General features: G+C 31.5%; 1 protein-coding gene across 1 annotated transcript in view; it reads right to left on the bottom strand.

The window, feature by feature from the left end:
• LOC124358948 overlaps window positions 1–26,857 on the bottom strand; it is a 108,587-nt gene that overhangs the window by 5,595 nt on the left and 76,135 nt on the right. The window contains exon 2 of the mRNA XM_046811232.1: window positions 469–529. Within this exon, the coding sequence (XP_046667188.1) occupies window positions 469–529 (61 nt within the window). The remainder of the gene's footprint in view (window positions 1–468; window positions 530–26,857) is intronic.

The raw sequence follows: 26,857 nt of genomic DNA, 5'->3' as shown, positions 1-26,857 counted from the left end.
TAGACTCTTCAAATAATTATTTGAACAATTTCATAACAATTCCAACGGTAATTGTTTTAACGAAATTCACCTCTGCATAATTGAGTACGACCAATTTTAAAATACGCTTGCACAATGCCGGAGCAGCACACATTTTGTCTTTTGATAAGCATCATGTCCGTCTGTATGTCTCTACACATGGACAACTCATTCGTTACGCTGTGTCAAGTCCTTTGATATTCTGTTGCATCAGCTTTTGTGTTCCATTTAGTGAGCCATATGGTTGTCTTATGCGGCTAGTGGAGTTCTTGTAATCAATTGGAACATTAAATAAAACCATTGAATTTCGGTGAAGAGGAGACGAAATGTCAAGTGACAGAAATGAACTTTCAATCATTGTATTTAGGGAACTTGAGAAACAAGAAATTACCCAAGACTGATGACATTACATTTTAGGTCATAATTTAATTTATATTCCTAAATACTTACACTAAATATATTCCTATGGAGTGTTGGTGGACTGACAGGTCTACGCCTACACCACACAGCACTGTAACACACAACACGTCACAGTTAGTTAACATAAATGTTGGTTGTACAGTTGGACAACACAAATAAACAGAACGGTACAACAGCTTAAGAAATGTGTTGCGGTGCAACACCAGTTCCTCCAACTTTATTCCTACTTCACATAGAAACGAATTTATAACATTAAGTGAAGCATAACATTAGTTGCATAACTTGATGGCAACGAGAAATTCTATGAATAAATAAACTGAGTCGAGTCCTTTTACATTATACTATATTAAATAATAATGTACCTGCCGGAGCAGAACTTACTAACGCTTTTTCGTCTACTACACTGACTACAACATTCCTAATAATCGGAGTTATATTCCCGTTTGACGCTCAGTGATTACTAATCAAAGACCATATTTAGGGTTCACACTCGGAACTATGAAAACAATTTATTCTAAAGACAACGTTTAAAATAGAAAATATATAATCAGGAACAAATTAAATGTAAACGCAAAGATGTAATTTCTTATCCGGTTGTTCCAAGGCACTTTAATGATAGTTTTAGAGGAAAAGACAGGTTTGCCGGAGGCCTAAACGCTAATAATACATTACACATCCTTGACACGACCGTTTACAGCGGCCAGAGTCGCGTCACAACCTGCCCTGCCTATCTTCAAGAGAACTTCGTCTAAAACATCGTAGAGCTCTCAGTGTGCACCTGAGACAATGAGAGCGCCTCTTCATGTAGATTACACTGAGTAACTGCTGGGTAAACTGAACAGAGCTCGTTTTTAGTCTAGTTGTCTCTCACGTCCAAACGATGCAAACAGTTCGTTTTGAACGTCATCAGCACCAAATTTTTGGATCTCTTTCACCACATGCCAGGAGTCGAGTCTATGGCAGTGTCAGATTTCAGACGCTGTACTAAGAGGAGATGAAATAGAGCTAAACTCTACATTCGCTACAAGATATTTTGCATTTCAACTTTCTTTAAGTACTTTAAGTTAAAAATAAATATGATTGATATTTTTTGGTTTTTAAGGAGTTAAGGATGCAACCCTGAATTTGCGAAGAACCGAAAGTCTTGAACTCCCTCTGGCCATAATTGACTTAAGTAGAAGAGTGACTTTGGGACAATCAGAAAAACAAATATTGTAAAGGGTCCTTCAGTAATAAAGTCTTAGCAAAAATTAACTGAACATTACTAGCATACTTGGTCCCTTTGCACAAAGCGTATCCAGTATAAAATTTGGATTAAGACGAGTTCAATTTAAATTCGGGCCAAATTTAAATAATAATAGGACTATGATATTGTGCTTCTACGCGAGATCTTTACTTCTCTGGTCGTATTTGGTGAAAATTAATTCTAGATTTTGGGACCAACCCATAAAACTAGCATGACACGTTTGAAACGATGTCTTATGTTGCAAAACTTCTACCATAAAATTTGCTGGATACCTTTATTTCCAGGAGTTATGTCCCTCTAGATTCAAATGGGTTGAATAAAACTTGTTTTGTATTTACATATAGCATTGTTGTATTATTGAAGAAAACATAAAATAAAACAAGAAATATTTATATATATATATATATATATATATATATATGTATATATATATATATATATATATTACAATTTATTGAATCCAGCGACAAAAAAGGCAGAATACAAAGTCAACGATATATATGTAAAAGTTGAAGTACATTCGAAAATATTTATTGCGAATTTCATATACAGTATAGGAAATAACGTTAAAGTTTCGAGAAATGTGTTATTTGTTCTGTTCGTATCCAATCTAATTTAATGTTTAAGGAGACTTCCCAACTACTTATTTATTATCTTCAATCTAAATTCTATCTTTGTCTAACTTTTAATTTCGTTGCATTAAACTTAAATTATAAAACCCGTCTGTTTATTTTTAAAAGAACAGCAAGCCTGAACTGGAGCTAAACTCAACATTCACATTGACTCAGCATTTCCCACTATAGCTGCGTTATGCGTTGAAGTCAACGATGTTGATCGTGTCAGTCAACATCGTACACCCAATTGTGCATCTGATGAGACAATGAGAAAACCTGTTCACCTAGGTTGCCCTTTTTTCTAGTCTGGGTGTATCGGATGTCGAAACGGTGCGGGGTGTTCGTCCTTCGTCACCGACTATTTTTGGATCCCTTCAGCCGAATATGACTCTAGATTTCAAGATTCTAGTCTGCAACAGCACCAGATTTCAGATGCTCCACTTAAGAGGAAGGTTATCTGGAGCTAAACTCGACATTCGCAAGTCTGAATTAACACAGCAATCTTTGTACAGTTGCTCTAATACTGCTGGTGGAAGTCAGTTCAGTGTTTTCCCCGGTTTTAGGAGCTGGTAAAGCGATAATGCTTATACAATTTGATTTTTACATTTTAAAATACAAGAAGCTAACATAAGTACACAATACGAGAATCGCCTTATGAGGTTGGTAATACTGCTGTCAGTTTAGGTTAGTTTAGGCAGGTCAGCATTGCTCGCAACATTTTACCTTATCAAAAGAAATATTTCTTCCTAATCTTTTGGTTTATAAAAGAGGTTTTCGAATGAATACTGATCCATTCATATGTTTAAATGCTGAAAAATATATCAATAATGTAGTATATTGTAACATATATAATAAAAATGTGGTTTTACATGTGGTAAGAATAATAAAAATTACCTAATGTTACGGATCCAAAAACACATCAAACGAAACAAAGAAGAGATTACATTAGCTTTATTAAAGCAGACACTTGTCATGAATACACCACAATGAATCCTCAGTTGGCTGTAATAATTCTACTCCATATGAGTGCAATATTACATCGTTCTTCATGCTTTGTTTACAGAAGTTTTGTCTAAAAATGACGTTACAAAAACGTGGTACCCTTGGTGGTCTTACATTATAAGTTAGGAGAAAATGTTGTAAATATAAATTTTTTAATGAATTAATATTTTTAAAACGAATGCTATGTTTTAAATGTATTCAAGTTCTCCCATTTAACGTTTCCAGCTCTCAGAATATTAAACTAATAAGATTTCATATCTCAAAAAATTCATACCACGAAAATTCAGTTCAGAATCTTCAGGACTCCACCCTTCTAGACTTAAATGTCTAAGTAAAACTTCATAAATACGTTCATATCTCACAAACTCTTTCACTTTATACTCCGGGGCTATGATCTGGTGGCAAATTCTTATTCTAGTGAAATATTAAAACTAAATGTATGATATTTAGACATTTAAAGTTACGTAAATGCCTATGGAAATTATCGTTAATGACATTCTGTTTCTCAGCTTGGAACGCCATTTAAAATAGTTTACATAGGATACCCTTGCTACTCTGTGCATAATTGCTTCAGAAGCCAAGGGTAAATAACTCTCAATATTGTTTTGTTCTCATAGAACGAGAAAACTATCACTGCAACTTAGTCCTAATATTCCAGTGTAACAGGATGTTCATGACGGGTAAGGTCGGTGGTAGGGGACGCCTCCAGCGAGGTTCATAAGAACTAGAGGTGTGCCAGGCAGCTCCGGAACATTATGGTATGTCTAGTAAACCGTTCCTACGGAACATGGAGTTCCGCAGAAGTGAACTGTTCCAGGTCCGTTCCAGTTCCGGAACGTTCCGATGCAACTGTTCCAGTTCTTTTGGCACATCTCTAATGAGAACGGATAGCGGGCAGTATGTCTCAGTTATGTCACCTGGGAAGAAGGACAGGTCAGCTCTATTCCAGCACCTTTAGTCAAAGTAGTCAGTGAGGGTAGAAACCGCCACTTATGTCCAGAAACCGCCTTTAACTCTTAGGGACCACCATCAACTGTAACAGTTATCCTACGCGGTTTAGCCTACTATCGAGCCACTCTAACTCCTAATATCCCGCCATTTGCAGTTCGTGAAGTACCGCTCTTGGACACCCATAGGGTTGCCCAGATTTAAATTACACATCCTGTACCCAGAGCAGGTTCAACTGCAAGGTAAAGCAGCCAGGGTAAACCCTCCTGCTCTTATAAATTACAGAATATATTATGGAACCATGTCAGCGGTTCTGAGTAGCAAAGGACACTATTTATTTATTTGATACAATTATTTAGTTTAGTATGTGAGGTTGAACAAAACCAGTTTAAATAATAAAGTTGCTGGTTTTAGAAAGAGTTCACATATTTAAAATACATCGATGTTGTACAGACATATAAAAATTATTAGTGTTAGAAAAGTTGAAGACTGTAGGTAGAATTATCAAAATTCTAGTTCTTTCGTTAAATCATAGCTCTCTTAGTATGACTTTACAATATTTCCCGTACAATAATACGAGTAAACCCAAACGTTCGCTAAAATGCCAAATGCGTCTAAAAGTACACATAGAAAATTGAGTGCTGAAGATAAATTAAGTAATAGTTCCTACTATGAAATTACTTTGATAAATACAGACGGTTATTCAATTAAGACGTTCATTCAACTATGAGTTACTTTGTTTGGCATCACCATCAAGTCTATATTCGTTGTTCCCGCTTCTGTTTTCTAATTAATTGAACAAAGGTAAACGGCGTTGTAATTGCTCTTTAACTTGGTTTTTATTTCTCATTACTTATTTAATGTAAAAATAAAATAAACAATGTTCATTTTGAACGAATTCCAAAAACGGCATCTAATACGTTCATTCATTAATAATTACATTTTTAGAATTAGTGGATATTCTTTGAACCAGGGATTTTTAAACCATTAAAATATTTGTGATTTTTTTAGCTAAGGACAACCCCACCTTCTAGGCTAAGCGTCTATTACAAACCTTTTACACTTCCTAAGAACTATGTTAAGCCTTATACAAATCTACCGATAACGGAATACATATTGTACAGCAAAATATGATATAAATGACTAACTCCTATATGCGTACAAACAGTCTACAGCAGAGAAATGTAACTGAAACAATCATCGTGGATGTTTGTATTTCAAATAGATATCCTTAGGATACGTGTGTTATTTTCAAAAGAAATTATTAGAAATAATAAATTTTATTTCGGGATCTGCCTAGTTTAGATTAAAATTGTTTTATTTACTAGTGTTACTTTAGAGAAAGAGGAGTAATAAATTTATAATAACTTGTATATCAAACCCACGTTGCTGCATAAACACGAAATGTCACTTACAGAACTAAGAAGGGATGAAAATCCTATTGTTTGGTTTATGATATCAAAGTAATTAATCAGACTCTGAGCCGCCCTCCACTCCAACCTCTTCAATTGAAGAGTCTTATTCAATTACACCACCTCATGGTTATAATAAAATTTGTTATAACAATACGTCAGATTTTTTTAAAATTAAAACTAATTCAAAGTTACAGTATTGTTGCACTAGAATATAATATGTTTAGTTAATTTTCTCGTCTACTCGATTTTAGAAAACTTTTTTCACAAAGACGTAATCTTTTCTTGAATTGATGAATAAATTTTGTTAAATTTCAACTTTTTGTATAACTTAATATTTTCTTGATCACATCTTATTATGTACTTTGGCTTCGTTGTTTCAGTAAAACTATCTATGTAGATTGTACAACATGTAGCACATTAATTACATTAGGTTTTGAGAGTTGCGAGTTTAAATTATGTATACGGTATACATCAACGTCTTATAAAGATTTTTTAGAAATAGGGTTTATTTGATTTTCTTCAATCTTTGTACCATATACTAATACATACGAAATAATTGTAGTAAATCAATCTTTCTTGTTAAGAGATCTATATACAGAGGGCCCAGAACTCTCTACTAACATTTTCAGGTATGAAAAATAAATATTACGTAAAAGTAATATCAAATGTAGATATTATCATATTTAAACTTGCAGAAACTTTATAGTTACCAAAACAGCCTATTTTGGTCTTTTACCCAAATATTTTAATTTTAGGTGGCTCGCAGTTGAAACCTGGTGTACAGCTTTATAAAGTATACGGTTATTTACGGAAAATCATCTTTTTCAGAACTTTATTTTTTTTAAATGACTGCTATTTAAAACCTTTAATGGCATATATTTCAAAAATAGAGTTATTACCTTTATTTCATCAATTTATTTACAAATTCAACTATACAACGTTGAAAATCAGTTGATAAATAAGGCTACTAGTCTACTAAAAAATTGCATTATATGACAGCACTGCAAGTGGCCACAACAATCAGCTGTTTTCATGTAACTGCTCTAATCAACTGATCGTTAAAACCTAACCTATTAATGTATTTAGGTTTATTTAGATTTTAAAACCTTTAAATAAACATGTATTGATAAACTATAAAAACCTTGGTTTATATACGAATTCTCATAAATGTAATATACACCTTTATATTAAAACAGAGTACAAAATAGTTCTGAATAAAAATAACAATATCCGCCGCGGACCAGTTTCATTACAGTATGAAGAGCTGAGTTTAATATTCTCACCATTAGTTTGATTGCACATTTGAACCATGCTACTAGAGTTTTCCGGACTTTTCCAAATTCAATTTTGGACTGTTTAAAGGATTTTGAGTGGCTCTTTGGGTAATTATTGAGATTTTTGAAATTAAAATATGATATTTTGGTTTTTCTTTGGTCCTGTAATAATATCTGAAAAGGACCTAAGGTAGCGAATTCTGGACCACCCTGTATATATTAAGTGTTTCGGTTATTCGTGATTGCAAATACGCGCTATATCTAAAGGAGAACTCTTGATTCACTGCATTCTTTGTTCATATATGTCCATTGCATGGCTGTAATATTCGAGCACTCACCATTATATTCTCAGATGGCTCGAAATGGCTAAATCTGTGCTGGCGGATTTGGAAGCACGCTGCGTGCAGATTTCGCCTCTAACGTTTCTGTAGTTGTGTTCATTGGACGAATAACAAATTCGACACTATACAGACAGGATGGCTTTTTTAATGGACCACCTTTATGATGTTGGAAAATATAAATCTGATAGCAAACAATGAATGGGAAATCCTTATCTCGCTTTTAGAGACATTCAAAAATATATACATAAAACTTTGTAAAGATGGACGCCTTTCTTCAAAATAATAGTCAACTTGTTTTCCTTATATAACACCCTGTATAATATTTTTTATTGAAACAGTAATAGTTTTTCTCTTTCTTACCTTAAATTAGAAAAATTAGTTTTAAGACTGTCTTTACCTAAGCTATTTTCTTATATTTCCAGTAATACCAACGGAAATGTGAGAACTAGATTCCTTATGGAGTTTAACACTTTTAAACGCCTTTTTCTTAAATATTCATTCATTATTAAATGGCCTGAACTGTAAATATAACGAAACAAATTAGAAGTAGTAAGTATTGTTGCCAATTTAGTGAAATTATTCAAACATTTGATAATGGGGTTCAAATACTCGTATTCAATACAACTTAAAAACTATTTGAAGACAAATTATGTCCTAACTTAGTTTATAAAATTTCATTTCTTGATATTATCTCAAAAATAACGTACTAAAGTGCATTAATGATATTGTATCTTTGGCATACACGATTAGTGTCAGAACTCTTACCGACGTTTTTCGGTTCACTCAGCGACGTATCAAAAAACACACACACACACACACACACACACACACACACACACACACACACACACACACACACACACATATATATATATATATATATCGGCCGCACTTTATACCAACATATGTGGGAACCCATTATTTCTAATAACACAATTTTGACTAAAAAGGTCAGACGAAAAAAGTAGATACCGTGATTGACTAAAACTTAATCAATCGACGAATTATATAATCAAACAATAATCAATATAGCTTCTTCATCATACTCGTATGTTTTGGCAGCTTTTTAATAATTTGAAAGTTATTTTCTTTCTTTAACGATTTATTTTTAAATTTAAAACCCGATATTATTGGCCAGAGTTTCCAAATCAAACATGTGGTAAGATTTTAGAAAATAAAATTATTTGCAACCAAATCTATACTATTAAACAAGAGTAATAGGAGAAAGCTTAAAAATACTGAGAAAATGAAAATACTTCCAAAATGTTCTAAAATTTATCTTGGTTATTTTTAAACCTTTAATGAAGTGTAATTGTAACCGTATAGCTCATGTTTCATGTTTTAATATAATTAATAGCATTACCTGAGCAAGGCTTATAACCTCTATTTAACGAAGCTTCTTATTTTACATTGAAATAAGCATTAAATCTTTAAAATATAAGCAAATATTATGTCATAATTAGAGTGTATTTAAACAGTTAAATTATTTTTTTTTTATTTTAAAGATTTATTATAGTACAAAAATATAAATAGTATAAAAGCTGTATAAAAGAAGAAAAGTCTATTTCTAATGAGGGAAAGATGGAGTAACGTAGGTAGTGCTTTTAAAGTTCAAAGATTGTTATCTTTTAAGACAAAAGACAAAGAGAAAATTCAGCTCGTATGTTAAAAGAAAGAGAGGTCAGAATTAATTATTCCATAGTTGCAACTTGATTGCTCAGTTAGACTGTTAAACTCGTTATAATTTTTAATTACGTCCTCTTTAGATGCTTTCATTAAAATCTTCGCTGCAAAGAAACTGTCTTTCTTTTGGTTCTTACATAAAATATAAAAATAATTATGAAAATGTTATATAAACACGTTTTTTACTTACAAAGTAATTATTTGAATGTGTATCTAACTGCATACATAACGCTATAATTGCAAGATAAACTAACTTGCTAAAACGCATTTTAGGTTATTTCCTTTTAGGTTATTTCCGCCATTAATTCTGTGTCGTTACGAGATACACTGAAGAGATCTAATATCTTCGTCACTTACAAATACACTAACACAATTATTAATCTTGTTCACATGCCAATTCGAAACCAAGTGATGATTATTTATTACAGCTTAAATTACCTTTACCGTTTTAACTGGCTGAGCTTTAGCGAAGCATAGCGACAGGCTGGAAATTGCATTTCTGTCTATCTAACTGTCTGCATTTTCGCACGGTATCTCGATAACGAAATCAACCACAGGCTGTAAATTGTGCATGAAAATTCATTTGTACATAGACAAGAATATGTTATACGATTGTGCACGCCCAACATTGGCTTTGGCAGAACGTACTTGCTGTGCCAAGTTCTTTTCTGTACGATTGTCTGAATGTCAATTTACCCGCAAAAATCTCGAGAATTAAATGAATTATGGAATATAAATTTTGGATCCAACCCCAATGAAGCCTGTTATTAACTCCCACCTTGTTTTATTTACCAGAGTTAAACATTGAAAACATGGTCCAAATTCAGTTATTTTAAACTTGTATTGAATGTGTTTTTAATAAGAGCGTCATCCTAAATTCAATTTATTAACAAATGGAACATCTAATATCTATTATAAAAAGCAATATTCAGCTTTTGATGAATTGTAATGTAAACAACATAAAAAACTGTATTATCATACGTTTAAGCATTGTGTCATCAAAACTTTAAATACTTCTTTGATATCTTTATCTAAAATAATGCATACTTGTATGTTTATATGTTATATGTAAGATTTCCATAAAAACTTACATTTTAAAGGTTTTGAATTTTGTATGATAGCCCTTTTAAAAACTAATGTATTGTGTTATTAAAATGTTGCTTTCACTAATATTGTTTAAAATTATTATATGCAAAATTTATTCGGTTTAAAATTTAATTCTTCAGTTAAACACACGGATAGGAAGATATTGATACAAACACACTTTATATGACACTTCTTATTTATCTTGATCTTAAAATGAGTTGGTTTATTTCGATAGAAATATAAATTATATATCATTCAATAATCGCTATATATTACTACTTGGTTGTTAAATTTTTTTTATTGCAACAATATGTGTAAAACATTTTAAATACAATAAAAATGCAAATACCACGCTTTCTAACTTTAAATTGATTAGCAAAGCATCAATAAATTTTCTGTATTTTAAACTTTGTATAACTCTAAAATCTTTTGTAAAGTCAGCTTTAATTTGTAGAGCAATCTTGATATTCCACGATTACAACTTAACGCAAAGATCGGTTATCAGGATTTTTATGCATCAAAATTCGTTTAAACAAGCAAAAAAGCAATGTTACATCAAAGAGGAAAAGATCAGACAAAGAAGCATATGGTTACCAATCTTCTTGGTGAACAGATGATTTGATGTACACAAATACGATATCTCTGCCTGACAGAACAATTAAACAAACCGTATCCTCCACGATAACGACTAATCAATTCGATTGAATATCTACAGTTTGTGTATTAATTGTGAATTCAAGCGCCGATATTGTAATTTACGTAAGGTAATTACTATATTACACAATATTATATTCGGTTAAAGTTGATAGTTATTATAAATACTTGTATAGTTTTTAAATAGATCAACATAATAATAAGTAGTTGATTACAAATTCTGGTTTAGTAACCATCGAACAATTTCTCACTCATGAATTTGCTTAATTTATTATTTCAACCTTGTGTAATAATAGATGCAAAAGTCATCAATAAACATCAGACGCGTTCCCATTTTACGTCTTACGTCATCGATAACACAATAGAGGGATAAGAGCGGTATTGTTTGTTCAACATCAAAGTCATTAATCAAGAGACAAAAGACTGCACATTATTCTCTTGCGAGGCTTAATTTTTTGCTAGGTTTATTAAAAAGATTTGTTGAACTATTAGTTCGTTAAAACGTCCATGTTCTGTCCTTAACAAGGAGTACTATGGGACTATTTTACAATAGTTTCTCTAAACACATTTGGTACACGATATTGTGATATAACTATTCGCATTTGTTGGTAGGTTCTTTCGTTTGTAAATGGAAAAGTGTTTATTAAAGTAAATACTGTTAAATCAAACTACATATAATCTATCTATACCAGTAACAGTACATGTATAATCTTAGCGACATAAAGTATTTACCTTAGTCAAAGTATTAGTTTCCGGAAATTAATTTTATTTTTGTAATATGTTCTAAATTCAAATGTTACAGTACTGTAATAATCTATTATGTCATTAGGATTCGATGATACAATCAAAGAAGACTCAGTGTAAAAATACTCGTAACAATACTACAATTTCATGTTGTATTTAAATACTATTAAATAATGGATTTATTTTATTTATAAATATTCAGCACAGGAACACTCATTTAAAGATGACAGCCTTAGACATCTAACGGTTGGAAAGGGAAGTAAAGCTGTATCACAACTTTAAAACCTTTAAATAAAAGTTGTTTTTGTAAGATTAAAACAAATCCCGGTCGGAAACGTCATTAAATGGAAACAATGTCGTTGTCTTTTACTGTCAGGATGCCGATTTCAAAAAGTCTTAACTCTTTGTTAGCGACAAACTGTCTATTATTTGTCACGTTATAAGGCTTTCAATATTTCTTAAAGTATTTCCCCATTTGATCAAAACATAGAGAAACATTTTTTGCATTGCTATATTACCGGAATATGAAGATTGCTTTCGTTAGACTACATGTCTAACTTGTTCTAGATTCATTGTAAAATATTATGTTAAAAGTAACGTTATTTATAAATTGTACACATACATCGGTTACAATTCCTGTTTTAATTAATTTTTTATATGTGCTCAAACATTTTCAACGCATAAATTAAATCCTTATTAATAATTGCATTTTCTGTACATGCATAGTTATAAATATATGATTATAGGCATAATTATGCTATTTGCCTTTTGTAAATACGTGTATTGTTTCCATAACAGCTTATTATTCCTTTGACATTTTTTTCTTATTTTGTATAATATTTGCTGCGTTTATAAAATAAAAATAATATATAACATAATAACGGCATAAAATACTTTTTGTATCACACTTTGAAATAAAATAAAAAATAATACACGAATTGCAATATTTAATACTCTGTGTATTTTGCGGTCAATAGCAATCATTACAGATATTTTACAGAGAATGACTAATGAAACTGACTTAAACCTTAATGCCAAGTAATTAATAAGTGTTTAATAATAAATAATCTGGAAAACCTTTTTAAATTTCAGAAAGTGTAAATATATAGAAGTAACAGTTATTTAAAATTAATTAAATAAAATTGTAAAAGTTACCCCACAGTTGATGTTTACATATGTACTCCTTAAAGTTGCATAATGCAGTACTTTACATTAATTTTAATTAAGACTTGTTCACAAAAAGTACTTGCTTTGCTGGGACTCGGACCAGTATTTCTCTTATGCACGACGAGCATACCACCGTTAAACTCAGAGAACTCGCTTTTTTAATATTTACTTTGGTAAATTTTATGTTAAATGATGTTATATACATTATATTAAAGGATATTTAATTTAATAAAAAACCTAGTTGTAATTCCCTTTATATTCTGGACAGTTCAGTGAAGTACGTGTTAGGGCACAGTTAATAGTAAATGTAACCTGAGAAGTTGGTAACAAACTCCCTGGCACTTTTTCCCTTCTCGGCTTACACAAGTCACATTTACTTTTGGACAGTTCAGTGGAGTGTGATTGGAGTATGTGATATGGTACAAATGAGAGTAAATGTAACCTGAGTAGTTGGTAACAAACTCCCTGGTTCTTTCTTCCCTTCTCGGCTTACACAAGTCACATTACCTTTTCGACAGTTCAGTGGAGTATGTGATATGGTACAAATGAGAGTAAATGTAACCTGAGTAGTTGGTAACAAACTCCCTGGTTCTTTCTTCCCTTCTCGGCTTACACAAGTCACATTAACTTTTCGACAGTTCAGTGGAGTATGTGATATGGTACAAATGAGAGTAAATGTAACCTGAGTAGTTGGTAACAAAACTCCCTGGTTCTTTCTTCCCTTCTCGGCTTACACAAGTCACATTAACTTTTCGACAGTTCAGTGGAGTATGTGATATGGTACAAATGAGAGTAAATGTAACCTGAGTAGTTGGTAACAAACTCCCTGGTTCTTTCTTCCCTTCTCGGCTTACACAAGTCACATTACCTTTTCGACAGTTCAGTGGAGTATGTGATATGGTACAAATGAGAGTAAATGTAACCTGAGTAGTTGGTAACAAACTCCCTGGTTCTTTCTTCCCTTCTCGGCTTACACAAGTCACATTAACTTTTGGACAGTTCAGTGGAGTATGTGTTATGGTACAAATGAAAGTAAATGTAACCTGAGTAGTTGGTAACACACTCCCCTTCGTAATTTCCTCCCTTATCAGCTTACACAAGTGACGTTAACTTTTGAAAGATTCGATTATGTTTTATAGGACAGTTGAGAGAAAATATAACCTAAAAAGTTGGTTACAAACTTCCTAGTACCTTAATCCCTTCACAGCTTACGCAAGTCACATTATCGTCATGTTAAGTTTGTCCTATATAATTAACGTTAGACTTGGGGTATATTATAATGACAGTATCTTTGTATAATTTTTCAGTTTATAAACTTTATATGAGTTTTATTTGAATTATAATGTCTCACTGAATACTGATATTTATTGAAAGCGTTTTATTTTACGTTTAACACTGCAGCTGTAGAGATAGTCTGGTGTGTTACTATATGATAACAGTCAATAGTTGGTACTAGGTTTAAACTAAATTATAAATTTACACTTGTCTGTGATTAATTAAAAATTTGTATTTATAAACTGATTTTTATTACTAAACTATAGAACATGACACTGTATACGATGAATGAAATGCCTTCCGATTCAAGACGATCATGTTTTATCTTTATTTCTTCAGAAAACCTCGGAAAAACAGCGGTGTTGACAAAAACAAGTATAAAGTTTTACGACCTGTTTTGAGTTTCAGCAGTTTTTATATTTTACAGTGACTAAGGAAACTAGTTAGCACTAACTTTAAATTACTTTTAGATGTTACATTCAAGCACTTACAATGTTGGCATTCATAGCCAACTCCAGGGTTGGTGTAGGTGTCCGGCATCGCTTGCGTCAGTTTAGCTTTTACTGACATTCATCTTGAATGTTTGATGTTAGGGAAAGTTTTACTTGTATCTTACTAAATTTTATATAATATTAATAAATGCTTTCGAACATGTACATGTTATATCAATTGTCAAGCAAGAAAATAGGCTAAAATGTTGGATTTGTACGTGACATCTAGGTTAATTTCATACATACAATTTGTTCCATCCATCCTACAGCTCATTCATTCACATTTCCCACTCTAGCACCAGCGTCAGTCAGCCAATCATGTGGTTACCCAAACATGTGCCATGAACTAGTCTTTACTGAAAAGCTTCTGAGATCCATGCAGTGTCCAGACGAGTTTTAAATGCCTTGGGCATTGCGGCACTTTTCACCAAATTTGGCAGTTTTTTGACAAACTGAGTTCCTGCATGAGAAGGTAAACTCTCAAGGCACAAGTATATTTACTATGGAATAGTTTAAAGTAACTTATTTTACTCTATTATAATACAAAACCTTAATTTATTATTTGTTTTATTAAAACTTTGAAGGACTAAGTTTCATATGAAATTGTGTAATATAATTTTAGTTACATCTTATAGTTAGGTTTTATAACGGAACATATTAATAATGATTTTTAGTTAACGAAAAGAATTTCGAGTTAAAATACAACACTTCACTCGAATTAGCGTTTAAATGCCGGAATTTAATAATTCCAAGTAACTTAATTCATTTAAACTAATATTGACAAAGTTATTAGGAATCTATAAGAAAATAAATTATTCCTCAGAAAATTATCTTATTTCACACCATATATGATGTATCAAATGGAAATAAAAAAGGTAATTCAAAAACTTGTGTTTTTGAAGTGGAACTTATTCGTTTAGTTTGTACCTGAATAGTAATAACAATAATGTAACCCATGTCAAATTCCATAAGAAATCTAAGAACTTCATAATACCTTTATTAACATTACTTCTTATGATTGTAACTAAATATTATTTATAGTGTTATACTCAAAATATATTTAAAATTCATAATTAATCCATACAGATAAGGACAACAACATTTTTGTGAACATTTTTTATTGTTATCTAAGAGTAACAATTGCCATTGTTAATCGGTTCATGTTTTCACCACAACCCACTATTGTACAGGTGTTGTGGTGGTCTATTTAATGTTCGCTTACATTTTTGTACACTGTATTGTTTCAAGTTTGACAAAAAAAGTTAGTATTGTGAAATATGAACTAAAATCTTAAGGATTCAAGTTTATATTTACACTTTTCTTATTTTCAGAACAATAGATAAAATTATTTTGAAGTACACAATGGTAAATATCCATTTCAGTTATATTTCCCAATCAATAGAATACAAGCTGATTAAGAGACAGAATTACTTGAGAAAAATAAACTTACTATAAAAATATAATTATGAAATATTTAACTAACTTAAGTAATTGTTTTAACTTTTAGAGAAAAGAGATTTCTATTCAGTACACAAGTCGCAACACAGTTGCAAAGGACAAACTATTTTCTTTATTAAATCTTCCTTGGATGTCTGACCTGCATTTCTGGGTCGGTTGGACAAGATGTTGATGTCAACCCGCTACAGAACTCTTTGTTTCTAACAAATGCTGTCAATTCGACATCTTGAAACTACATTTAGCAACATGTAAAATAATGGTGATGATGTTGGAAAGAAGGGCCGTTGTTTTATTTCGAAGTTTTACCATTAGTAAAGCTATAAAATAGCAATTTCCAATAGTTTATTGTAGTCTTAGCTGTTCTATTTGATAAATGATCTGGAATTTTCAACTGATATCTTGTTAAATACAGTTAAATTTACATTGGTTCATTCATATCTTTTTTAGATTAGGATTGTATTTTATATTCAAAATTCAGTTTAACAAATTACTCGACATTTTCAGAGGCCTGTACTTGGACCAAATTACGAGTTTCGGGTTATTCAAGAATATATTATTAATTGAAAGCATTATACTGGCAATGTTCAATTATAGAAAATATTACGAATTATATTAATGGAAATTTAAAATATTAAAACTTACCACTTAATCAGCTAAGAGAAAAGGAACATGAGTAATTCCCTCATTTAGAAAAATCCCAACACATATTTTGTCATATTTCAACTTCATGTTATCAGTTAGGTCATCTTAATACTACATAGAACCTGTATGTTAGTAATCACAGTAGAGACACAGAGAGTATAAACTTAGTATAGAAGAGAGACAGCATTTAACGGTACAGCGTGGCAGAAGTCAACTAGCCCATTCTAGTGGCATCTATATGGAGTTACTTCAGTTTGGTTTTCTAAGGAAGATCCCCGACGGAGCCGTCCCTTAGACCTCTCTCACACACGTCGCTAAACATCTCTCATTTCATACGTCTGCCATATTAAAATACACACCTATATTACCTCTTAAACAATTCTTTACTGTTTGGGTAGTATTCACCCATGCATTCGAGTAAAATAAAAATACTTTGTGTGTTATTTTGGCTTGTGATAACCACTAAATATGGTGAAAAACACGATATCATGGTACCACACGGTATTTCCAAAGTTTCAAAATAATAGATATTAACCAATTTCGTCTTTAATTATTTACTTAGAACTCTCATTTTCTGGTATGTCGTACTAAAAAGTCTGTATACGAATTATTTTTACCGTCAATATAAATAATGATTAGTTAATGGGAGAAAGTTTAAATTTTAAAGAGAAACCAGTGTTTGCTAGCATATTTTTTGTTATCACAATTAAGAATAACACTGATGGAGCCGAGTCCCGTAGAACTCTCTCATACGCTAAAAATCTCACTCAAAACGTCTACTACATTAAAATACACACCTATTTTTACTCGTAAATAAACACATTAAAATACACTCTCTATAATAATCTGTTACTGTTTGGGTAGTATTTACCAAAGTATTCGAGTAAAAGATAAAATATTGTATGTTAACTTAGATTTTGACAACGAAAAATATGATAAAAATCAAGATATCATTATACGGCATTTTCAAAATCTCAAAATAATGGTTAAAAGCCGATTTTGTATAAAATAATTTCGTCTTTAATTATTAAATTACAACTCACAATTTCTGGTATGTCGTACTTTTGTAGGCATAATACAAATACTGTATACGCCATTATTTTTATTGTTATTAATTTTTGAATAATGATTAATAAAAGTAAAGAAAGCTTAAATTTTAAAGGGTGATCCGTGTTGAGAAAAGAGGAGAAAAATAAATGTATAAAAATAAACTGAAATTTTATCATCTGATATATAAACACATGTATCATAACTATTCCAACACATATGTACAACATCATATTTAGGCGTTAAGACTTATATTATGTATACAATGATATAAAACCCAGCTTAATGAACAAAATTTTGAATGTTTAAAATATCTTGAAATATATTCCATTTTTAGATTTAATATTTTGCATTAAACTTCATTTCTACATAGACACGGATGAATTATATGATGATACACTATGAATGATGATGACCAACTATGGAATTTGGCTGAACGTCATTGAAGCCTATCACTCAGTAGGTGGACACAAATCATCTTTTGTCTGCCAAGGGGGTGTAAACTCTTCTTATCTGTATTATTGTCTGCCTGTCACTCCGGAGAACACCTCAGAAAATTAAATGACCTATAGAACATGAAAATTTTGCATTCAACCACAGCGAAGGCTGTAACGCGACTCTTATTGTTTGTTAATATTTCGAACTTGTACTTTTTATAATATTTCTTAATACTAACTTTATTTCGCTATGTGCTACTAAGGTTGAGACCCGCTTGTAGTTTTCCGCCAATATGTGGCAGGGGTGCTCGACATACTCGCAGTTTGAGCAGGCAACAGCTGTTGTGGTCTACCATAAACATGGGGTGCCCTCGCGTGCTCGTCGCTTTAATGAGGGCTGCTGCCAATATTTATGACCGTCACATACAGGAGGTTCTATTTTAAAGACTGCATTAATTAACTGTTCACTTTGTATTAATGACATCATATTTTTCAAGATTCTATTGCCGTACAGTCATTGAAAGTTAGGCAGCTCAGTGATGCTGATATCATATTCTGACTGATAATTTGATCATAAAACAATGATTAGAATCCGAACTACTTTATCAGTAACTACTCATAGTTTCTTACAATACAATAACAATTTCACGACGTAGCTGAATCCTTCTATATTACTAAACACTTATTCTTGCGAGTGTCTATTTTATATTATAGATATTTTATACTTATTGATCTTTTTGCCTTTAGCTGACTAGAAGTGAAGCTACTGAGTTAGATAACGGACGAAGTCTTGACTATATGTATATATTTATGTTCCTCCACGCGATATCACAACCAAATCATTTAAGGTAGAATACTTAAATATTATTAAATATTAATATTATTAGTATTATTATGTCATTGCCATGATAAGGCCACCTTTGGAATGGAGCGCATTTCTATATTAATGGTACAAGTCCGCGAAAGAAGTTTAATCAATGTCAAAGAATATATCAATTTAAATGTAAGTATTAAAGTTCTGATATTTTAAAATGACGTTCTAGCCACGCTAGTAAACACGACAGCTGTAAAATGTATCTTGTATTTTTTAATAAGGTTTGACATTTGAAAATGTTTTATTCACATATTTATTATACATGCTGAAATTATTTTTTATCTGACGAGAATAACAGCTGAAGTGTCACAAAGCAAAATCGACAATGCACTTCACTGTTGACTGAAAAGTACTTAAATTTTGGCCCTCCAAGCTTAAACTGACGACTCCACCACAAATAACAATCATTAAATTTCTAAATGCTCGAAATTTGAAATGCGTTTTTAATAAAATAACTGTGCATAGAATTTGGACGAACTTGAAAAAAAAATGTTATTAATGATTTTGGGCGTTACATGAATAAACCATGTTGAATAAATATTTTTAACTCTAAAAACTTATTAGTGTAAAACTGATTTCCATCAAATCACCAGTGTCTCTTTTCAATTTTACATTACAACTGTTTTAAAGGGAAATACTCACAGGCGACTTTTCAGGTTGAAGAAAGCATTTCCGAATGCTGATTTCGTGTATTAAAAGTCAGTATTTTTCTTTTATAAGGTAAAGTTAAAATAGAGTGAGTGAAGAGCAGATATGTACTACTTGTTACCAAATTAATTGGTCTTTTGATTAATTGTACAACCATTTAGAACTTTTAGAAATATGTAAGCTGCTAAAAGATTGATTTCGGTTTATAACAAACAATCTAGAATACTTTATCAAGTTATTTTATTTAGTTGATAAAAAGTAAGTTATCGGATTTTAAATAGCAATGTAAGAAATGCACAGTAAGTGGGAAGAATCATATGGGAATTGAAAGTTTAAGATCAGAAAATTGGAAAGAAAGTTTTAATAGCATAAGTTCCTTCTAACTGTTTCACGAGATCAACATCTGTCTTATCTCGCACCACTTTTTCTACGCCTTTTAAATATAGTACTTTATACATATGAACGATCTATTGTTCATATTAGTATAAATAGAACTATCTCTGGAGTGAGTGAAGTTCTATTCAATATTCAAAGTTTATAACTCAACAAAGTCATTGATGAGACGAAAAGATTTCTTCCAACCCTTGCGTGATAGAAAAGTATGTAAAATTTTCAATTCTATATCTCAATTTATTCTCGAAATATTCTGCAAAAGTTTAGGTTTTGCTAATGCTTAGCTAAATACTATGAAGATATATGCACCATTATGAACTTAATCTTGTCTATATAGAAAAGAAGCTTAATTAGTTAGTTTTTAGATTAGACAGACAAAAGAGAAATTTTTCCAACCTCTTGAATGATAAGTTTCGCTAAAGCTCAGCTAAAAACATTGATATTACAACTGGTATTAACAACAACATGTATTTTAGTTACAGGTCTACAATATCTCTAGCTAATTGATTTTTAAGACATTGATTGCCTACTGAATATTGACGTACGAAAACAAACAGGCTACCTTATCATAAATATCAACAAGTAATATATGACCAGGTTCTGGGTTCTCGGTGATCGTTCAATGACAATCAGACAGAGGTCAAGGTCGACACGTCATTGAATACTAAAACAGTGTCATATGTTTCGTTTCATAGCCGCACTCGAACAATAGCTTTACACAAACATACAACCGTATTCCTTTTATCACTTTAACTATAACATTTTGCTCATGGTTTTAAAATGGCGGTCTCTTCTCATTAATTCACAGAATCGGTATTGAGACGCATATTTCACCAAAACTCACATTTTCAGCACTTGTTCCACCTAACTAAAGGCTTTAATCTAAACACGAAATTCTCAGCCTGTGGAAGATTCCAGCTTTTTTAACCACTAGAACTCAAAAATTTCAAATAGCCTGGAAGTTTCCAAATTTTTGAGACACTATATACTTCACGAAATTCTCAGCCTATGGAAGTTTAAAGTTTATTTAAACACTACAACTCAAAAAGTTCAAATCCCCTGGAAGTTTACAGTTTCTTTAAGCACTATAACTCACAAAGTTCATAGCCTCTGGAGGTTTCTAATTTTTGGAGACACTAAGTAGCATATCTTTTTCAAAAATGTATTTTCGAAATTAAAATATATAAATTTGAAGGTACATGTTCAATTTAAGAAAAAATCAAAAGATCTATTTAAATGATTTTTGGATAGCTAAATGTTGCAAGTTAAACCCATACTGTAAGTTTTCTCTTAACATTAGGCCTCAAAATCATTGCTCTTTAAATCCTTATTTCCTTTTTTATTGTTACTACATAAAAAGAAATTAAAACATTTAGTTTTTTTAATTAGCTTTAATATAGTAAAAGTATTCAATTTGTTGATTTTCAATTGGTTTAAGCAATTATAGTACCCTGATATGTACGAATCACCTAGGGAATACATCCACGAGAGAGACATCACGTCCACGTACTATTATTAAGACCGAGTTATTTTAGGCTGTTTACTCTTGCTTAGAGCCAAGTCGGCGAGGCAACCTTTTGTATTACTTTCAAGGTGATCACCTGCAACATGCAAGAGGTAGGTTGAAGCTTACAATGCTATTTTTGTCAAAAATATGAATTAAAACTATTATGATTTCATCAATAAGCATTAAACAATCAAAATAACAACATCATAGTCCATGTCAAAACTCAAAAGTAATACTGCAATGGATTGCTACCCACCAGTTTCTAAGTAAGTTTTATTATAATAGTCCAAACGTTTTTGGTTAAATAATAAAAGGCATATTAATAATATTTATAGTTGTTAAGGGAGTATCGATGAACAGCTTTGGTATAATGATTTGAATTTATTCAATTAAATAAAATGTAATTTACAATTGCCTAAGTTAAAAATAAAATAGTGATAGATGCCTCCTCGGATTAGTTTTATTTTGCGGTCGTTCAATATATATTTAGTAGCCTGAATAAAACCAATTTTGTTATGTTTGTTTGGATCAGTTATTGTAACTTGCAAATAAAATACAATACATTGTTAATATCCCATAAACACCCCAGCATTGATGTCTGGCCCTCAACTTTACGCTCACAAACACGTAACGTAGGCGTTGTTTCTAACAATTCTCTTGTAATACTGAGACTAGTCACGTAGCAGACGTAATCTTACTGGCGTCTGAGATTAGCGGGCCGGAAATAAGGCGGAACAGCTGGTAATATTTTCTAAGGGCTGCCAAACACAAATCAGATATTGTGTACAAACAAGTTTTAACGAAATCTGTCACAATGCCAGATTGTGTTTCAAAGAGGAATGAACACATAATTCCATACTTAAATCTATGAAAGTATAATTTTATGTTGTTGAGTCCTTATATTCTATCCTCCAGTTGGATAAATATGCTATTTATAGAGAGCAGATGTTTAACACTATCTTCGTTCATAATTTATTGTAATGTTTCTTGAGTTTTTCGTAATATTTTCATCATTTTGAGTATTTATATTATCTTGGTGCAGTGAAATTGTCCATGAAAGGGCAGTTTTTAACAAGCTAACTCGTGACTTGCGAGGCACATGCCATTCATATCCTGAATCTGGCATTGCAGTTTGTTGACTAGTCAGGATTGGTGTGAAAGATGTTATGGAATTGAATTTCTTAATTCCTGGTATGAAAGTAATTTTGGTGATGAGGGCATAGTCCGATGATAATCTATTGGCTTTCTCACCTCACCAACCACACTATTTCCTACCCACCACGCCCTTTGGTACCAGTTAGGTATTTAATTTCCTATCCGGTGGTTGTATAAGCTTCTATGTTGGACACTGGAGCAAGGTCAGACTGTAATACAGGCCGGAGTCCTGATACTATGACGTCACAAGACCTATCCGACTGCTTTGCTTCATTCGATGCAAATAAGGGCACGCTCACCTTTATAATTGTTAATATTTATTTAATTAATTAAATTTATTTATTAATAATATGTTATATCTTATTTTATAACAAGTGAAACATACAGGGACACCGCACTTATCAGACACAACTAAAATATAAACGAGGTACTAAAATATAACTATACTAGTACTAGATGGTTCGTGGGCTTATAATCAATCAGTTGCGATAAATAAGAGATGAGGGTACGGCCGGCCGGACGGATAGTGTGACGTCACGACTGTTGGTGGAGGGGGCAGCCAACACTCCGCTCTGTATTATAGTCTGCACTTGGTTGGAGTCGTATTTTTGAGCCTCCTACTACTCTCTTGAACCAGTTAATTTTTGGCTCATCTCAGGAGGCGCATTCTACATTAAATTACGAAACAGTAAGAATGAAAAATATAAAACACAGGTTTATTAATATAATATGATCCATATTTACATTAGTAACATGTCACCAAACTTCCGTTCCGACGTTTGAGAATAAGTGTTTAGTCTCTTAAAGTGAAATAAAAAATACGTTTTTAGGAGTAATATCAATTTTCAAATTAAATAATGACAATTAAATAGATTTATGTAAGACTTGTAAGGCAAAGCTTCATATTATAACGTAATATGTTTAATTTCCAATCTAATATATTTTGTTCATTAATAAAGCATACTCCATTAAGGAAAGCAGGTCTATGCCAAAACATGTCAACAATTCCGTTTTGCTGCCCAGATTCTATTCTTTTACGCCAACATCCTAATATTATTAAACTTCAAGGGGGAATAATATTCTGTGTATTCGTCATATAATTGATATTTATTTTATTTTAAATGTTCAAATTAATATTTAATCGCAACATAAACATTTGAGTATGTCATGATCAGAATAATCCTCATTTTTTAATTTATAATGCAACAGTTTTATAGCTGTCTCTATGATTGGATACTACAAAAAACCATTTTAATATTGTAACAATACGACATAAATTGTACCATTTTGTAATGACTTGTCAAGACAAAAAGAGTAGAGCAAGTAAACACTGAAATATTAAAATAAGACACTGAACAAAGAAACGATAAAATCTCGTTGGATATGATAGCTCTGACATCCTTTGCAAGTAAATTTTGTCCCAATATTCCTTTGAGCCCTTTACTGTAGGTTATCAATATCTCTTACCAATTTACTTTATGGTAAAGAGGAATTTGTCTCCTCTTTTTCGTACATGCGTAACTGTTCTGAGTTACTGTTAAATACAGTTTTTTTCTTATTTTTTCGCAGTAATTTAATTAATTAATTAAAGTATTTGGAGATAACCTACACTTGATCCGATGTATTTTTTAATCTAGCAATCTTTAACAAATATACAGGACTTCGTTGATTCGGTACTGTTCCTAAAATTGCTGATGGAACCATCGAATTTTGTCAGCTCCTCCAGAAAATGGAAGTACACCCTACCACAGAAATCGTGGTCAGGGTGGACATAAATTCTTCACCGAACCTAAAATTACACAATACTGGGCATCGTGCACCAAATTGTGGGTTTTCATTTGGGGACATGGGTTTATTATTGACTGTTTTTGGTTCTAGCTGTAGCAACTTTAAATGATTTATGTTCTCTGGTTTACCTTCATAAAGTTCTTTAAGAACAATCTAGCCAGCTAACTTCTATTATCCTTGAATTACATAATTTACTTTGTTTTTTTTTACTTTTGTAGTCTACCTAAATTTATTTTGAGTCTTATTTTTGTAGCTCTTTTACATCAAATTATTTACATTTATTTCTTAGTTTCCCTAGTTAATGTTTTATTGCAAATTATTAAGCTTGATGAATTTTTATTTTTATTTCTCGTTTGTGTATATACATTTAATTTAACTTTTGTGTGGTCTTACTTTTGTAATCGTGCACGTTCATTCCTCCGACAAAACTGTACGCTAATTTATTAAACAGCGTGTCACTAAGATTATTTGAGTCATCGTTGTTTACAGTCTTGAAGTTTATTACAATACTATAATATATATGGTAGTTTATAGAAAATCTCGATCACTTGGGGGAATAAGAAAATATATAAATAATTGTTGTAATTTGAAAAAGTTTTATGAAGTTGTTCAACCAAAATATATTTTTCTAACCTGCAATAAACATAAATAAATATTGAATGATACAGAACATTTTTGTATTTTGCGATAAGGAAGCACAGTGGTGTGTCATTGGCCTTCGACTGGTCAACACGACAAGGTGACCTAGACCGTGTTTCGTGTCTCTGGCCCGGTCGCTACATTCTGAACTGGACTCTGAGCTGAGGTTATACTTAGTCAAATTTCAAAATCATTATTTAAATTGGAAAACAAATTCTTCCGATGTTTAAAATGAAATCTTTTTCATTAACGTTCACGGAAAGAGACTCGGTGTAGACTAATGACAGTTTAATTCCTGCTGTAATTATTCTGTGCGCGTGTAATCTACAGTTGCAATCTGCCTGGTCTGTTCAAAGCTACCGGCCTCCTTCCTTCAACCTTCCGAGTGTTTATAGCATTCTGAACGTTCGTTGGATTCGAAATTTGGTCTCCAAGGTCGGTCCAAAGAACACATAGCATTTCTCTATAAAACAGCTACTTAGAGACTGGAAATTACATATATTATTCGTTTACTCGTTATAAAAATGAAAAAATATAAATATATTTTTACTATTGAATAATATTAAATTAATTATTACTAATTATAAATAACACTGTGACCAATGCTCTCATTTCATTTTCACCCATTTTTTCTCATTTACGGTTGTTGAGAACCGTGAGGAAAGCTTTATGTAGTCAATATATTATTTTACATTTAATGTTACTACACAGAGATGGAACTTTCCCTGTCACATGCAACACTTTACAATAAAATTTTAATTATTGTATAAATTTAAAAGTTTGTATGTGTTTATATATAAATATATACTACTAAAATACTATTCAAAGACTATATGACGATAAACAAAATGGCCTGTTACTGAACCATCGTTATATTAACGTCATCTCCATAATTAACGATTATTGCTATCAATAAACATTACTCTCCCTGCAGTTTCATTATGTTTTCTCAAAACTTCCACTCTCTTGAATCTCTTTTGCAACTTACTCCTTTCTAAACAGGTAGTAAATGAAAAAAGATTTAAACATATGTTCCCTATACAAGCTCTGGACAGCAAGAGTGAACAACACACAAGGAACGCTGGAATATTAGAGCAAAGTTAATGTTACCTTGATGTTTATCTGTAGGTTGTTGAACGATAGAACCAATCGCATGTGCATCAAGTGAATATTTTATGTCATATACATTGTATATAAAGAAAATATTTTATGAGTGGAAGTTTTAAAACGTGAACCTTGTAAAAAATAATGTTTTTCGGCGTAAACGTGTTTTATTCCATTTGATTGTTGATTGGCCAGTGACGAACAATGCGTCAGCTGTACACAATCAGTTGATCTGATTATCCCGTTTTTCCAAGCGAAAGCTTTGTTTACAGCTAATATGCAAATTTTAATCGACCGATGAAACACGACAAACATTTTTTTTACTAAACAATATTTAATTGCATTGTTACGGCTGTACTTTAAATTAGAGAAGGTCATTTAAAACTGTTGACAAATATTCCTTTTTAATGCTGTAAATTTAGCATACATTATTTTTTTATATATCATGGAAATTAAATTTTCAGTCATTATATTCTGAGCCTATTAAATAAATAAAAATAGCTTAAATTAATGATATTGGTAAATTAAGCAGAAATAAAAATACAATGTTCATAAAGTTCATGTTTTTATGGAACGCAAAATTTATATTTCAACGGATTAAATTGCTTATTGCTAAGAATCACTAGTAGAGTAAAACACAACACAGTCAGCTATTCTGTAGGAATTTGATAATATCATTGTTCTGTAACGTGGAAGTCTTGTTTACAATGTCCTTATAAATCTAAACGCTCAAGACAGGAACTCAGATGAACAGTTGCTGTTCGTTAAAATGCAAATTAATTACCTC

This window comes from Homalodisca vitripennis, chromosome 4 (assembly GCF_021130785.1).
Source record: "Homalodisca vitripennis isolate AUS2020 chromosome 4, UT_GWSS_2.1, whole genome shotgun sequence".
In the NCBI taxonomy this organism is placed as follows: domain Eukaryota; kingdom Metazoa; phylum Arthropoda; class Insecta; order Hemiptera; family Cicadellidae; genus Homalodisca; species Homalodisca vitripennis.
This window is presented reverse-complemented; position numbering and strand designations above follow the sequence as displayed.